Consider the following 16,472-nt stretch of genomic DNA (forward strand, 5'->3'; position numbering starts at 1 on the left):
CCCATTCTTATAATTAGATATGCAATCTGTTTGGTCTTGTTCTAGAACTTTCTCTTTCCTTCCCCAGACATACTCAAAAAGTCCAACCCCCAAAGCATATTTTTCCACCCCTTTGCCACATACATAACTGTGTTCAAAGACATTCATATGCCTAAAAGAAAGGAAAAGACATTCATATCTTTATCATATTTGCATACCATAGCTGAACTTTTCGCATTCCTCCATGATGATCTAGTTTCTCTGACTCTCTACATTAGGTCTCATACCAAGGTTTCTTATCATTTGTGTTCTGGAATATTAATTATATTTATCAGTTGTGAAATTATCAAAAACATCTAATATGTATAATTAATTATTAATAGGCTTTTGTTGTGTAAAATTTTTATCTATCACAACCCCTGATGATGTGAATCTTATGACACATGAAACTTGTCAGGTTTTAATCGCTTATTTTTAATAAATTCCTCATTTATATTACAATGTGGTCTCAATATGAAAACTTCCTATAGAACTGCTTATATTGGCTTGATTATACTGTGTTTTACTCTTTGGAGTGTTTTCCGCTTTTGCTGTGGTCTCTTTATCAAGGAACTAGACCCATGGAAATACTGTTGGCATCTGCATGGGTATCTCCATTTCTTTGTTTATAAAAAGCATAGTGGCAACCACAGAGACTATAGTCAAATTATTTAATGAGTGCTTTTAGATAGTATTTTATACTGGTTAAAGGAATGTTCTATAAATTGCAGAATGGAAATGGAACAGAAGAGAGAGAGAGAGAGAAAGTCATAGAGAAGGGAGATTCACATACACCAGTATCTTCTGGATGCGATTGTGTTTATTTTTTCCCCATTGTGAGTTGAGGCTGTTCTGATTTTAAATCTGTAGAAATTCTATGTGCTGTTAAGTTCGTTATGTAATAAGTCAATTTTCTTAATAAACTATTCATGTATGATTAGACATATGAAAGAAAGAAAAAAAATTAGAATACTTAATTGATTATGGTTTTTCATTATATATATATAAATTGTTTTACAGGATTTCATCAGCAGGTATTGCTACTGGAACATGCTTTTGTGGAATAATAGGTCATCCACAGCGCAGGGAGTTTACTGGTAATGGACTCATTTAATGATTTATGTTTGAGTAATTCTCAATTATTATACTTATCAGTATTAAATATCTACCACTTTATGATAAAGCAGTGCATATTTTATAGTGCAGATACTGTTAGCATATTTTTATTTTTGAAATGGAAATTTATGGTCTGGTTAGAGCATTCTTTAGCTAGCTGTGTAACTCATTGAGTAGGTTATTATCATGAAGTTTTTTTAAACTGTAGTTCACTATATCATTCCTAATCCAGCATATGGAAACTTGGATGATCTTAGGGAAAAAAATCTGGTAAAACTGAAGTGTTTAGTTATATATTATCCTTCAGAAGATTTTTATGTTTGAACTGTGTTAACAGTTTTTGGATTTTCATGATCAGATCCTTGTAAATGTCTAACCATGCAAAAACAATAGTTATTTATTAGTGAAAATCTGCTTATTAACATGATACATCCACAGAGTCAAAAGCCTTATTTTGTGGTCCCCAATGTAATAAGTCAATGTCACCCCCCCCACACACACACACGCAATTCTTCAAGCCATGCCTTAAACTCATTTACCAATTGTATGATTGCCACACTCTCAGACAATTCATTCCACTCACCAACCACTCTCAACACAAAGTTCTCACTCTCCTGCTCATTTCCCAAAGCTTTGAAGGATAGTCTTCTGTTCTATCCCCATCTCTTGCCATTCCATACAAAATCTCTTTCATATTTAACTGGTAAGATATAAATTTGCACTAGATATCTCAACCATATCCCTTCTCCTCCACCTGTCAGCTAAATTCTGCAATCCACACATCCTCAATCTGTCTTCGTAGGATACATTCCATAGACCTGTCACTAGCTTTGTTACTCATCTCTGAGTCCTCTCTACCACTTCCCTATCCACAAGAAATGCAGGTGACCAAATCTGTGCTCAGTAGTCAAACATGTGGCAAAATCATAACCTTATAAAGACCCATAATAACTTTTCTATCTTTACTGGTCAGTGTGCCAACTCTTACAATCTGTCCTCTGAATTTCAACTCTCTATCCACCATCACCCCTAGATCCCTAGTCTCATCAATTTCCTGTAAACCTAGTGGCATCAATATGATAAGAAGTATGCAATCTTTTCATCACAAAGTGCATTACCTCACATTTTACAACATTAAATTGAAAACTATTGTCTGTCTGTACTGCTAATTTATTTAAATTGTCCTGTAAGATATCTTTATCACCTTTATCAATTATTGTCTTTCCCAGTTTTGCATCATCAGCAAACAACTATATATCTTGCCCTCTCAAATTTTCCAATATATCATTAATGTACAAATTAAAATGTAATAATAATAATAATAATAATAAATCTTACTGATACCAACAAAATTTTTCCAAATCAAACTGACGAATGCCAAAAATTTTCTTACCATCATTTCTTAATTCTTCTGGCATTTATGTATGTGAATTTCAATATGTTGTATCCACAACTAGCTAAATTCAGGAATAGGTGGATAGGAATATGATACTATATAGAGAGTGGCATGGCTTTGTAAAAGGTAGGTCCTGCCTCAGTAATTTATTCATATCCTAGCATAAGCCCTAGAGCACTCGTCACCTTGGTCTATTGGAATCAAGACAAATGAAGATGACAAGATCACTTGTGAATAAATTACTGAGGCAGGACCTACCTTTTACAAAGCCATGCTACTCTCTACATAGTATCATATTCCTATCCACCAATTCCTGAATTTTGCTAGTTGTGGATCCAACATATTGAAATTCACATACATAAATGATGGTAAGAAGATTTTTGGCATTCGTCAGTTTGATTTGGAAAAAAATTGTTGGCATCAGTAAGATTTATTATTATTATTTTGTGACAGAGTTCAGAGTCATTGAGGGAGAGCACCTACTCTACAACTCTCCATCATCACCACTTCTATCCATTTCCATCATCCACACCAATGCCATCTACTGCCCACCATCACTAATATTTTTTTGTCTGTAAATTATGTGTGTGCTCAAGGCCGATATATCTATATGTAGGATGAAAAACCAAGTTTCCAAGAGAAAAAAAACCCTGCTACCTCCATATGAGATCAGCTAACTTGGCTTCAATTGAAAAATCTCATATAAAGATTTCTCCCATCATGACGAGAATCGAACTTAGGTCTTTTCCAATTGAAGGAGCAATGTGCCATTGTTCTTCCAATTGCACTACAGAGGCATTTTCAAGGACGGTAGAGGGAATAGGTGCAGATGTGTATTAGTGATATACATCTCTAGCTACATCCAACAAGTTAAGAAGGAGGAATTCAGGGCTGAGAGAAGTGGTTGATTGATTAGAGGCTATCTGATTTGATATACGGCCAACAAAAGGACAAATCTATATAATTGGTTTATGCTACAGACAGATATTGACGGGGTGAAGAAATCCATTGCCTAAACACATTTGTGGGCAGGTTCAATGTCCTGATGAAATATGATTTTTTTCTTCTGCAAACTGGGTCTTTTCTCATGAATTTTTTCATCTAGTCTGGTTAAAAGAACGGAATAATATTCCCCTGTCATTGTTTTACCCTTTTCAAGATAAATAATAATCAAAGTGCCTTTAGTATCCCAAAACACCGATGCCATGACCTTTCCTGCTGATGGAACCGATTTTGTCTTCTTTGGCACTGAACAACCAGCTTCTGTGCACTGTTTTGACTGCTGTTTGGATTCTGGTGTGTAATAGTGAATCCAGGTCTCATCCATAGTAATAAATCGATGCACAAAATCAGTTTTATTCTTGTTAAAATGCCCCAAGCACTGATCAGAGATTTTTCATGCGAGTACATTTTTGATCTGTCCATCTTGCACAAAGCTTTTTCATTTGCAATTCTTCATGCAGAATATATCCTACATGTTCTTTTGAAATGCCTATAGTCTCAGCAATTTCATGCACTGTGACTTGCCAGTCATCCAATAACATATCGTGCACTTGATCAATGAGATCTGGTGTTGTTACACATTTCGGAACGTCCTTTACGTGGATCATCTTCAAGGCTGGTACGTCCACATTTAAACTCGGCAGTCCATTTCTTAATTGTCAAAAACGAAGTAGAAGAGTGCCCATAAACTTTTATGAACTTCGAGGGAATTTCTTTTGGAATTAAATCTTCTTTTACAAAAAATTTATAACCACACAATACATAATTTTATCCATTTCAAGAGATACAGACAACACTTTTGCTTCAGACAGCTGTATAAATAAACAAACTACTTGATAGAATGACTTACAATTTCACATGAATGCTTATGACAGATGTACCAACTTAGAAAAAAAAAAGATCTTGCAAATAGTGTTGCCATCTGTGGTCGAGGCCAAGAACATTTCAGACCACCCTCATATGAAATTTTCCATATAAAAATGGATTTAAATAGGGAAGTGCCATTATTATTGTTATTATTATTATTGTGATTAAGGGCATGGAATCACATGATACATAGTTGGAAGCCCACCATAGAAAACACAATGTCTATCATACCACTCCTTGAACTCATTCATCATTTTTGCTATCATCCCCTCCCTGAGATAATGCATTCCATGGTTCAACTACCCTCCATTCAAAGAAACCACTCCTTATCCTCTTGCTCTCGACTTCCTTTCGCAGCTTCCAGGGATCACCCCTTGACCTTGCTCCTTCTCCTTGTTCCACCAAACATAAGAACTCCCCAGTGTCAACCCTGCAACTACCTCGCAATCATATCACTTCTCCTTTTTCTATCCACCAAACTTTGCAACCACATTTCCCCAAACTATCCTCATAACATAGTTCCATCCTGATATCATCTTTGTTATTGGCCTAATTTTGTATCGATATGTCTACTCACGGTATACCTCTTTTAAAACTCTGTACTCTTTCAAACATTAACTTATTCCCTTCAAATCCTAGGGATCAAATTTGAGCATAATAGTCCAGATGAAAGCAACTGATTTGGAATGTTTTACTTGAATATAATCCACAATTTATTCCTTAAGACTTTCTCAAAGGCTTTCTGGTAATCTAAAAATGCTATGTGTTTCTATGCTGAATTCACAATGCTTCTCCATTAAGATTTTTAACATAAACGCTGGCCAATAGATGATCGTCCTTTTTTGGAAGCCATTTTGTTTTTTGCAAAGTTTACCTTCTACACATTAATGAAGTTGATTTTGGTGTTATAAATTATAACTATTATTTAGTAAGCCTGTGTAGCTCAGTGGATGTAGCATTTGCACACCATGGCGCTTGGCCGCACGAAGGAAGACTTGGTTTCGAGTCTAGTCAGCGACTAGAGGAAATTTTTCGAAGCCTTTTTTCGACCGGTTCCCGAGTTAGTCGATCTCTGGCACGGGCAAACGGGTTTTTCCTCCCAGAAACTCGGGTTTTTCGTCCCGTAAAATCAAGAAAATCGACCTTAGAACCCACATTATTTCAGACATTAAATATATTGTTTTAGGGTTAGGGACCACGAGATGGCGGCACATTTGAGCCGTCTCTCTTCACTGTGTACCGCTTAACTAGTGATAGCCTTGGGCCATCTATCTCTGATTGGTACCAGTGGAGATTGAACTGCCCATTCAGTCTCCAAAAGTTAGATATGACTAAATGGCCTCGCCTACTCCTCGTATACGGGAATAAAAAGGCGTTAGCTGATTTTTTTTATTTTTTTTTTTATTTAGTAAGCTTATTTTTATGTGGTTTGCACTTATCCTCTTTTTTATATATTGGAATGATAATGGCCTTATTCCAACTTTCCAAGTCTCTTCCTTGATGCCAAATATTGTTAAATAATTTTAAAAGCTATTTTATGAACAGGATGCCTACATATTTAATAAGTTCTATATATATATTCCATCTTCTCCAGGAAATTTTCTTGATTTACTTACTTTACTGTATTGCTTGTTGGTTTTCTGTTCATGTTTCTTACCTTTTGCATGTTGGGTCTCTTTGCTGTAAGTTCCCTTTCCAATTTGGCTATTTTGCTATGAAGTGATCTATTTTTCTGCATGTTTTTTTTTTTTTTTGCTATTGCTCTTTATGATTAAATTATACTTCTAGTGATTTTTTATTTTATCCATTGTTTTATGTTTGAATGTAAAGGGTATTATATTTTCAGGGAGGATAGAAGGAACAGGACAGGAGGTGGGGAATTGTTGATGATAGCTGCAGAATTACAACCAACAAAATTAGAAGGTAAAGAGGATATTGAGTCTGAGGAAGATGGTTCATTTAAAGCTGTCTTGCGTGAGATTGAGACAAATAGGACAAAATACGTTGTTGTGTGCTGCTGTTAACCAGAAGTTTCACAGCAAGATGTATCAGCAGATTAGCACAATGAATGTAGGCCAAATATTCATTTATTATGGGAGTCTTTAACTGTGGGGATATTGATTGGAGGAAGGAAAGAGGGCATGCAAGATGGAAGTGGGTTTTATATAGTTACTAAGGAATAATTACATAAAACAGCATGTTATAGAGGGGGATAAGGGGTTTGAGGGTGTTGGATCTGATAATAGCATCATATATTCATAACCAACCTAGACACCCTCTAATTGGAGAAAATGACCATGCGGTCTTGTTCTGGGAAGTAGCCAAACATGTGGAATTCTCTGTCAAGAAGGGATTTATGTTCAACTATAAGGCTGGTGATTATGAGAGACTCAGAAGTCATCTTGGAACAGTGTCATGACTTAAGAAACTAGGTAAGAATGTCTGTAGTGTATGGCAAGTGGTCTGAAATTGTTTGAGAGTAGCAGAATCAAGCTGCATACCCAAGGTCAGGAGGATAAACCAAATTAGAATTAAGGATGAGTAGGGATATAAAGCAGGAGCTGCAAAATAAGAAAACATTATGGAGGAAATATAAAGAAAACAGTGATCAGCATATACATGAACAGTACAAAGTGCAAGCGAGAAGAGTGACTAGTATGGTAAGAAAGACCAAATCAGACTATGAGAGAGAATTAGCCAATCAGGCCAAAGTAAATCCAATAGATTTTGAAAATTATGGAGACAACTACCTTGTTTGAATAAAAACTTTAGTTTAATATAACTAAAACCTACAATTCGACGTTTCGACCTTTATGTCAAGGTCATCTTCTGGAGCATACAAATATACACCGGAACAAGCTATACTATAATCAAACTGGTTCGTTAAAGACATTGACCAACCGCTACGAAAATTGTTGGCCTGACCTCTGGTGAAAAAAAAAAAATTAAACATAAAAAATTGTACAAGCATTGATGTACATCAACACCGCACAAAAACCTGGTACGAAAGAAAATTTAAGGAATCCTGCAAAATCCTGATAAACCACCCAAATATCAATAACAAAGATGGCATGAAAATTCCAAGGATCTGGATGGCACACATTCAGCCTACGTAATATGAAAGATTCAACATAAGTCAGGACTCTAGCCAATCCGCTAGTATTAGAAACCATTACACTCCAACTGGCTGGAATGATGTTAATATATGTATATAGTAGACAACACAAATAATAGGACTCTACCGTTGATGTACAATTGTTTATGTTTAATTTTTTTTTTTTTTCGCCAGAGGTCAGGCCAACAATAGTCGTAGCGGTTGGTCAATGTCTTTAACGAACCAGTTTGATTGTAGCATAGCTTGTTCCTATGTATATTTGTATGCTCCAGAAGATGACCTTGACATAAAGGTCGAAACGTCGAATTGTAGATTTTAGTTATATTAAACTAAAGTTTTTATTCAAACATGGTAGTTGTCTCCATAATTTTCAAAATGCATTCGGATCACCGTGCAAGCCTGAAAGAAAAGAAATAAATCCAATAGAGTTTTTTCATTATGTAGTAAGTAAGAGGAAAAATGATTCTGGTAGAATGACTTTAAACAATGCTCGGTAGAATGGTAGAAAGGTAACTGAACCAAAAGAAATAGTCAAGTTGCTGAATGATCATTTTGCAAAGGCGTATCATCCAGGTGGTGATTTTACAGTTGATGAGGTTACAGAGATGCACATCAACTTTGAGGTAGATGAACAGGAGGTGTTTGGCATATTAAAAAATATGAATGTGATCACAGCAGTGGGACTGGATGGAATATCAGTCCGTTTACTATGTGAATATGCAAGGGAATTGGCATTGCCTCTGACGAAGTTGTTCAATCTAAGTCTTAGCTCTGGCAGGGTTCCAAGGGAGTGGAAAGAGAGTAAAATAGTACCATAGCAAACTACAGACCGATTAATGTATCCAGAGTGGTTGTTAAACTATTGGAAAGGTTGGTGAAAGGCAAAATACAACAGTGGGTGGATAGGAATGCAATACTCTAAGGTGGGCAGCACCACTTTATAAATGGTAGGTCCTGTCTTAGTAGCTTATTCATATTTTATAATAAAGTGACAACAGAATTGGATAAAAGTAATGACTATACCATGATACTGCTCGATTTTCCCAAGGCATTTGACAGAATACCATATGGAAAACTATTACAAGTACTGGAGAGGATGGGAATGGATATGAGGCTAGTAGCATAAATAGGAAGCAGCTGATGGACAGATGCCGGAGAGTAGTATATGGTGGAATGGAGGCTAGGGGAATGATGGTGACTAGTGGAGTACCTCAGGGTTCGGTACTAGGGCCACTACTCTTTAATTTGTATATCAGTGACATAGGGAAAGATTTAAAGGGGATATTCAGTCGTTTGTTGATGATGCAAAACTGGGGGAGAGCTATAGTTGATAAAGGTGATATAGATATCCTGCAGGATGATTTAAATAAATGGGTGTTGTGGGTAAAGGATAACGATTTTCAATTTAATGAAAAGGTTGCATATGGTGTATCATATCAATTGTTGGTTTGCAGGAAATCGATGACTTGGGAATAATAGTGGACAAAGAGTTGAAGTTCAGAGGGCATATTGCAAACATTAGTAAAATAGCTCAACAAATTATTTGGATGTTGAAAAACATGGTAACAAGTAAAGATAAGGAAGTTAATATCCCTCTTTATAAGGCTGTGATTCAGCTACATCTCAACTGCTGCGCACAGATTAGGTCACCTGGGTTCCTTGGGGTACTAGGAGGTGGTCGAAAGGATTCAGAGACAAATGGCCAAGATGGTGACAGGTCTGTGGAATACTCTCAATAAGGATAGGCTGAATGCTTGTGGGTTACAAAGTTTAGTTGATAGGTGGAAAAGAGGGGACATGATAGAAACTTTAACATATTAAAGGAGTTTTATAAAATTGATGGAAGTGATATTTTTGTGGAGAATGATGAGCGAGTTGAATGGATTGCCAGAATAGATTTTGAGTTCCCTGACTGTGAATGGATTCACAGCCATGATGAGCCTCCAGAGTCCATGAAGATGCCATAAAATAATAATAATAATATTTTCTTTTTTTGTCTTCGATTATTGCTTCATTATTCTTGCTGTAGTTTCTTATTCTCCTTCTCTTCCATTTATTTTTTGTCCTAAGACCTTCTGTTGTTGCACTTGTTAACATGATTTTTAAATTATTTCATTTGATTTCAGTATCGTCATTTCTTTTATTTGTTCTAGTTTTTCATTTATTCTTTGCAAATTTAAAGGTAGTTAATACTTTTATCATCCAAGAACTGAACTCTAAAAGATTCCAGGGTATTTCTCTTTGTATCACATTAGTTACTTTTAAACCATCTTGGGGTTATTCTCAATTTTCCTTGTAACAGATTATGATCTGATTTTATTTCTGTACCTCTAAATACCCTGCTGTCTAGTATCATATTAGCTGTGATATAGTCTATTATACTTTTTAGGTTTCTTGTTTCCTGAGTGAATTTATGACACTCTTTATGCTTGAAAAAATATTAGTAATTACATAGGCAAAGTGGATATTAGATCCAACATTATTTCAAATCCAAACGTTTGTAGAAACTATGAAAGTTTTGTAAAATTGACCTGAGAGCTTACAAGAATACATGAATACAGTTCTTGGCATCAGAATTGCCTTAGCTTGCACTACTTAAAAGACATGAGTGCTGCCCAAGCATCCATATATTCGTCTTTTATTAGTGCATTTTTTTAAGGTTTCACTGGCCTGACAGCTGTTTCAAACTGGTTGGTTCTTTTCAGAGATAGGCAGAAACTTTAAGGAGAAAAAAGCTGTTATTCAATACTATGGAAATCAAATGTCAGAGAAATGTATTTTTCACATGTAAACTTCTCAGCCAGTGCATAAAAATAATTCCTAAAAAGAAGAGCCATGCAGCTTGATTTTGGTGATGTAATTACATAAGCTAATTGGATATTTTCAATGTTTGTAGAAACTAGGTGGCACTGTGTAACTTTACATTGCCAAAATGAAGATGCATGGCTCTTTCTTTTAGTAATTATTAGTATATAAATTATTAGTATACATCCCTGGAAGTTACAAAAGGAAGCTGTGAGCAAGAAGGTGAGGAGTGGTTTCTTTGCATGGAGGATGGTTGAACCGTGGAATGCATTGCCCGATAGAGTGGTGAGAGTGAAAACAGTCAATGTGTTTAAGGAGCAGTATGATAGACTTTGTGTTTCCAATGAAGGATCTCCCACGACGAATCTTTTGACTCCATGGAGGCCTGAATAATAATAATAATAATAATAATAATAAAATTACTAATTACTAAATTATTAGTAATCTGTATTTTTTAAGTTATTATATGTTGAGAAATCCCTAACTCTTGCATGTAGCTTTTGTTCCTATATTTGTACCAAGTGGAATGTGCCTTTTCTGGCATTGAAACCTCCTGTTATATAATTATTTGGGTTTATTTCATCTTTTATTTTTTTTTGAAAATCTGGATAGAAAGCAATGTTATCTTCCACTCTTCTCTCCTCTTGGGCATAGACACCAATAAGAGTTAGGAAGCAATGATGTATTTGTAATTTTAGTTCTGAAATTCTCTTGCTCCACTATTTGTCATCATTATCATCAAGGATTTAGGCCTAGTATGGCCTGTTCCGGCCTTAGAAGTCAACGTTGAATCGTTTAAGAGGACGTCCTGGTTTTCTTTTTCCTAATGGCTTGTACTTTAAGGCTTGTTTTGGTAATCTTTCTGTTTTCATTCTTTGAACGTGTTCCATCCATCTATGTTTATATTTATTTAATTTTTTTCAATTACTGGTTCTTGGTTTAATTCTTTCATAATATCTTCGTTTCTTTTGTGATCAAATAGGGTATACTTTGCAGTTTTTCTCATAAACTTCATTTCTGCTGTTATTAATCTTTGTTTGTCTTTTTGTTTTATCGTCCAGATTTCGCTTCCATACATTAAGACCGGTAGAGCTAATGTATTGTATACTTTTAGCCTGGTTTGTTTTTGAACTAGGTTTGGTTTAAATATAGAGTTAATTACTCCTGTTATTTTTAAATATTTTGCAATTTTTATGTTTATATCTTTTTCATTTTCATAAGTGATCATACATCCTAGGTAGTTAAATGAATTCACCTGTTCTAAGATCTTGTTATCTAATACTATTTTAGTTCTTGCTGGATCTTGTCCTTTAAAGGCCATAGTTTTTGATTTTTCTGTTGATATTATCATACCATAATCTTTGGATATCTCATTTAGATTTAAAATAGCTTTCTGTAAGTTATCTTCAGAGTTTGTAATTATTCTTTGGTCGTCTGCAAAGAGGAGAGTGTTTAAGTTAACTGTAGGTGAAAGTTTAATTCCTTGATGTAAATTTTTACTCCATTTTATTATTATTTCATTTAAGTAGATATTAAAAAGAGTTGCTGAGAGGGGACATCCCTGTCGGACTCCTTGGTTTATCTATCTTGTATATGATAGCTCATGATTTAATCTTATTTGTATTTGATTATTTTCATATATACTTGTGACAGCTTTTAGGATATTATTTGGTATTTGTCTTTCTTTTAATATGTTAAATAATATGTTTATTTTTTTTGAAAATCTGAATAGAAAGCAATGTTATCTTCCACTCTTCTCTCCTCTTGGGCATAGACACCAATAAGAGTTAGGAAGCAATGATGTATTTGTAATTTTAATTCTGAAATTCTCTTGCTCCATTATTTGTAATGTATGATATATTATAAATTGATTTCTGAATAAAAATCATTACTCCTGGGTTTACTCTTTTATTTCTTATTGACTACAATGTAGATACAGATAATCTTCTTGAATGGCAGTTAGTCCCAAGTAGAGTGATGTTGGCAAATATCAGGATGGGATAATGGACAATGAGACTTATTTGTGCCTATGGTCCACAGAAGGTTCTACTAAGGTAGAAGTGGAGGAAATTTTTGAGGCTTTAGAGAAAGCTTGAACTGACACAATGAAAAAGGAAAACTTGGTCCTTGTTGGAGATCTAAATATCAGAGTAGGAAATGATTGTCAGACATACAAAAATATTTTGGAAAAATTTGGAGAAAAGAGCAAAGCTAATAATAATGGCAAATACCTGTTGGATTTCTGCTCAGGACATGGACTGGTTATTACTATCACAATGTTCCAACATAAAAATGTGCACAAATTCACATGGAGAGAAGAGGCAAGGAATAGGAAAAGTCTCATTGACTATGTTATTGTTGACAGTGATGTTTTCTCCCTGGTGCAGACACTAGAGTGTAAAGAGGATTTGAAATTGGAAGTTATCACTATTTAGTCTTGAGCACGATAAAATTGAATTTCATTTTGAAAAGAATAACATGTAAGAAAGTTTTAAAGCGAATAAAAGTTGAGCAGCTCTCAGATGTGAACTGTAGACTAAAATACACAAACATTATTCAAGAAAAAAGGAAGGGGTTTGAGAATAGGACCCAAACCTTGGATATTCATTGGCAAGCCCTGAAGAAAACACTGATTGATTCAGCCAGAGAGGCATGTGGAGATTGTCTGCAAAGACAGAAAAATCAGAACTCCACCTCACCAGCGCCAGTTAACACGTTCGCTGCCAACTACGAATATACTTGTAGTGGGTAAACCTGCTTCACAAGCCAGCTACGAGTATCCTCGTATGACGCTTACCGCCGGGAACGAGATTATTGTAGTGACCTTGAAGAAGTGAAAATGCTTGGCTTGTGGGGCTAGCATCAAACTGTGTATTCTCATAGACCGTATATGCTCTGTACAAGCCAACTACGAGTATACTCGTAGGACGCTTACCTCCGGTAACGAGATTATCGTACTGACCTTGAAGAAGTGAAATTGCTCGGCGTAGGGGAACAGACCATGCCGAAGTAGCGTGGCAGCGAACGTGTTAACTGGTGCTGTGCGAGGTGTGAAAATGTAACAAAAGTGGTAAGATGGGATCCCACCAACCCACCCAAATAATGTAGTATATTATAGAAATCCATATCTTTTTAATCAGTAAGAACATATTCGATTACATATTGTTTAAGTGTCCTGTAATTTTACAGAATAAAAAAGCAGATCCACAAAATTAAATTTTTATTACCCAAAAATACTTAACTAATTAAACATCTTTATTTTTACTTTTACCATCATCTATAAGTTGATGTAACCTCTGTTCTTCCTGTTCATAACTCATTTGGTAAAAAAAAAAGATATTATTCTCAAAATACCCTCTAAATATTTATGAAAACGTACTTGCAATAGTAGGTATGTAAAAATATAGAAAGCACAGCAGTAATGATAATATGTTAGTAGAATATACATGAAATTATGTTTCGGAAGTAAATATAGTCACACCTTTGGTAAGGTGGGGTCTGGTGGACCCCTGGCCCACTTTACACCTCTGCACACTAAACTTGCTTGCATGTAACAAACTATCGTCTATGGCATCAAGAAGCAGGTTATGGGGGGGGAAGCTATACTCAGGCATGACTCACTGCCACGCATCGTTAAAAAGTTATAGTCAATTTAAAATCTTTGGGTTTGTAACACCCCACCTTACTAATGCCAGGTTAAAGAGGCATTGAAGGAAAAGAAGAGAGCGTATCAAAAGTTCCTGGCAAGTAAGTCAGCTTGTGCTCTTAGAGAATACAGAGACAAATGTAAGACAGCTAACATAGTGTAAAATTAGCTAAACAAAAGTCACAGGGAGACTGGTAAGAACATAGAAAATAAATATCAAGAAGGTGGCAAGATATCCTGGAGGTTGTTGAAGAAGCTCAGAAATGGAGGAAAGAGTGCTGTAAAAGGAATTAGAAATGATAAAGGTGACATGAAAACTAGAGAAAAAGATATCCTTGAAGTATGGAGTAATTACTTTGAAAAATTGCTGAATGAAACAAGCAGTGAAAGCACAATGGTAAAAAACGTTCAACATGCATGCAATCAGGAATACATATCCATACTTGATTCATAAAAAGCCATCAAAGGCCTGAAATGTGAAAGGACAGCAGGAATAGATGATATTTGACCAGATATTATCAAGTATGGAGGTATAAAAAGTCATATTATAACCCAGATAATTGGAGTAGAGCTCTCACAGCACCCATATATAAAAAGGGAAACAAAACTGAGAAATCATGGGAATATAACAAAGGTCTGTATTTAACTTTTGTAGATCTGGAAAAAGCATAGGACAAGGTGCCAAGAGAGAAGTTGTTCAAAATGCTACTGTTATATGGTGGCAATAGGACATTATATCAAGCAATACTTTGTCTTTATTTGAGTTGTAAGTCAGCAGTTAGAATTGAAGGAAGTACAGGAAGATGGTTTAATATTAAATCTGGTGTCAGACAAGGATGTACATTATCCCCTCTGTTATTCATTATCTATATGGATCACATTATGAAGGAAAGTGCTATTAAACCTGATATCAAAATTGGAGATGTTAAGGTCAGCTCTTTGCTTTATGCAGAGGATGTTATACTTCTAAATAAATCTGCTACAAGTCTGTAAGATTTCCTGACTAAATTGAGTAACTGTTGTAATAGATATGGAATTGAAGGTCAGCAATAACATGACAAAGACAGTGAAAATAGGCAGAAGCATTGAAAATACCAACTGCATTGTGAATGGAGAACCTGTAGACCAAGTGAAACATTTCAGCTACTTTTTAGGGAAGATGGTAAATTAAATATGGAAATAGACAACAGAATCAACAAAGCTGGTATGGTAAGAAGCCAACTGAATAAATTTATATGAAATAAGAGAGAAATTAGTCAAAACACTAAATTAGCTGTATACAAGATGATGTTCAAGCCGATTTTAACTTATGGATCTGAGCGCGGGGTTAGAAATAAAACACTTTATCAAAGACTAGAGACTGCAGCTATGAGAGTCCTGAGCAAGATTAGGGGTATGAACAAATGGCATTAATGGCAATTTTAATATGATATTAAAAACAAGGATATTAGGAAAGAACTCGACATCTTCAGCATCCAAGAATGCATTAGCAGAGCTAATCTCAGGTGGTATGGTCACTTAAACAGAATGGGAGAGGAAAGATTAGCAAAACAAGTGTTCTTCTCTGCCAGGTTTGCAGGAAAAAGACCCAGAGGAAGACCAAGATATAGGTAGATTGATACAGTGAAACGTGCCTTAGAAGATAAAAATATATATGATAATGTTGGAGTCTTGACAGGTATTATTATTATTATTATTACGGGTATCTCCATGGAGTCAGTAGACTCATCGCGGGAGACCCAAGCTAGCAAAACAATATCTGTCATATCTCTTCTTGAATTCATTTACAGATGAAGAGCTCACAACAAAGTCAGGCAATGAATTCCACTCATTCACCACCCTCCAGGCAAAAAACCTTGTTCTGACACCTTTGTTAACCACACTCTTCTTTAATTTCCAGAGATGACCTCTTGTTCTTCCATCACTATCACACAGCTGAAACATTTCCCCTGCATCAATCCTATAAAAACCTTTTAGTAATTTGAATGTTTCTATCATATCCCCTCTTCTTCGCCTATCAACCAATCTCTGCAATCCACAAGCTCTCAATCTATCAATGTAGGGAGCATTTTTTATATCACTCACCAACTTGGTCACTCTTCTCTGAACCCTCTCCACAGCCTCCTCATCTCCAAGGAATCCAGGTGACCAGACCTGAGCACAGTAATCCAAATGTGGAAGTATCAATGCTTTATAAAGGGGAATAATAACCTCTTTATCTCTGGATGTCAGTGTGTTCCTCAACAACCAAGTAATCCTATGTGCAATCTTGGACACCTTAGCAATGTGTCCTCTGAACTTCAGGTAACAGACTTATTTAGAGGAAAATTGTAGATAGGAAGTTAGTAATGATGTAAATTTTTCATGTAATTCTATCATATCCTGTACACCTCTTGAGGGTACATGGCAGGAATTTGATGATGATGTAGATACAGATGTAATTATCCCTTTCATCAACATTTTTTGTTGTATGTTTTTTTTCTTTGTTTCTGTTATTACTGATATTT

The 16,472-nt window shown here is 35.3% G+C and overlaps 1 protein-coding gene across 1 annotated transcript in view; it reads left to right on the forward strand.

Annotated features, from left to right (window-relative positions):
- LOC150097280 (adenylate cyclase type 10-like) overlaps window positions 1-16,472 on the forward strand; it is a 198,907-nt gene that overhangs the window by 164,265 nt on the left and 18,170 nt on the right. The window contains exon 8 of the mRNA XM_090407634.1: window positions 1,039-1,115. Coding sequence (XP_090263760.1) covers window positions 1,039-1,115 — 77 coding nt within the window. The remainder of the gene's footprint in view (window positions 1-1,038; window positions 1,116-16,472) is intronic.

The sequence above is a fragment of the Typopeltis vanoorti genome, chromosome 17 (genome assembly GCF_054136105.1).
Source record: "Typopeltis vanoorti isolate ZY-2024b chromosome 17, IOZ_Tvanoo_1.0, whole genome shotgun sequence".
In the NCBI taxonomy this organism is placed as follows: domain Eukaryota; kingdom Metazoa; phylum Arthropoda; class Arachnida; order Uropygi; family Thelyphonidae; genus Typopeltis; species Typopeltis vanoorti.